The sequence below is a fragment of the Cyprinodon variegatus genome, unplaced genomic scaffold (assembly GCF_000732505.1).
Source record: "Cyprinodon variegatus isolate N-32 unplaced genomic scaffold, C_variegatus-1.0 Scaffold1175, whole genome shotgun sequence".
Taxonomy (NCBI): Eukaryota; Metazoa; Chordata; class Actinopteri; order Cyprinodontiformes; family Cyprinodontidae; genus Cyprinodon; species Cyprinodon variegatus.
In genome coordinates this window covers 153,880-155,077 of record NW_015151628.1, presented here as the reverse complement: position 1 = coordinate 155,077, position 1,198 = coordinate 153,880, and the positions used below count along the sequence as shown (strand labels likewise).

General features: G+C 41.1%; 1 protein-coding gene across 1 annotated transcript in view; it reads right to left on the bottom strand.

Moving 5' to 3' along the window:
• Positions 1 to 157: 157 nt before the first annotated feature.
• LOC107101943 (hepatic lectin-like) overlaps positions 158 to 1,198 on the bottom strand; it is a 3,969-nt gene continuing 2,928 nt past the window's right edge. Inside the window, exons 2-4 of the mRNA XM_015401036.1 lie at positions 795 to 946; positions 533 to 657; positions 158 to 445 (exon numbers count right to left, since the gene is read on the bottom strand). Coding sequence (XP_015256522.1) covers positions 250 to 445; positions 533 to 657; positions 795 to 946 — 473 coding nt within the window. The 3' untranslated portion in view covers positions 158 to 249. The remainder of the gene's footprint in view (positions 446 to 532; positions 658 to 794; positions 947 to 1,198) is intronic.

Here is a 1,198-nt window from a genome sequence, read left to right as displayed (position 1 = left end):
CCAGATCAGGTTCCTGTTTGTAACTCAGAGCTTCTGAGCTGATCTCTTGATGTTGTCCTGCTGTTCCAGTGAAGATCCAAAGATAAGCAACAACTAAAGCTGGCAGAAATAATACCAAAAGTGGAGAATTTGGGTCTTTAATACCTCTGGAGGGGATCTTTAAATGTTTGTGACATTATGTTTATGAAAATAGCATCTCTGCAGCTTCTTGATCCTGTTCTAAGACTGTTTTATAGTCTGAACTGAACTTTATCTACAGACAGATGGTCTTAGACCAGGAACTATTGATTTCTCACAGATACTTTTGTGATGAACATCACAGGATATATCAAACCAACACTTCAGATCACCAGCTCCTCCTTTCAGCCCCATCCTCACACAGTCTTCTCCAGCTGGATTCATTTCTTTCCAGTCATCAGGTTCCTTGTTCATCCAAAATGTCAAACTAAGAGGTTAAGAACAGAAACAAGAGAAATAAAAACTGTGACTTTAATACTGGAAATAAACCAACATGTTTTCACTACAATCAAACCTTTTGTCCAGAGGTGATCCATCCACCCACAACCATTTGCCTTCTTCCTCTGAGTCTGTCAGTCCGATCCAGAACTTGTCCTCACCTTCCTCCATCCAGTCTCTCAGTCTGATCTCAAGGAATATCTGAATAGAAGAAGACGATGAAAAGAGACTTTTTGGTGCTGAGATGAAGAAAGATGATGATGATGATGATGATGATGATGATGATGATGATGATGATGATGATGATAAAATCATGAACCTGCAGCAGTGTTTCATACCTGCTCATCTCTGCTGTCGATCTTCACCAGGTCTCCTCCCTGAGCTCTGCAGGAATCTCTGCTCTCATTCCAGGAGGACTTCCTGGTGTTGAACTTATAACACTTTCCTTGATATCTCTCCCATTCTGGTCTGTTATTCAGACACATTTCCTCTATAAACAGATCAGAACAACAATCTCACTGAGTCAGGAGGAAGAAATCTCTGTAGATGTTTGAGAGATTTGGAGGCAGCAGGAGGCGTCTTCTGTCCTGCAGCTACAATCTAACTTCCTGCATCTGTCAGTCCATCAGTGTTTCTATAACATCATCAGAGGAGAGAAATGAGACAAAAATAATGGACTTACTTTTTACTTTAGGTGGAGGAAATGTAGGAGGCGGAGGACATGTGCTGCTTTCATGTTTTC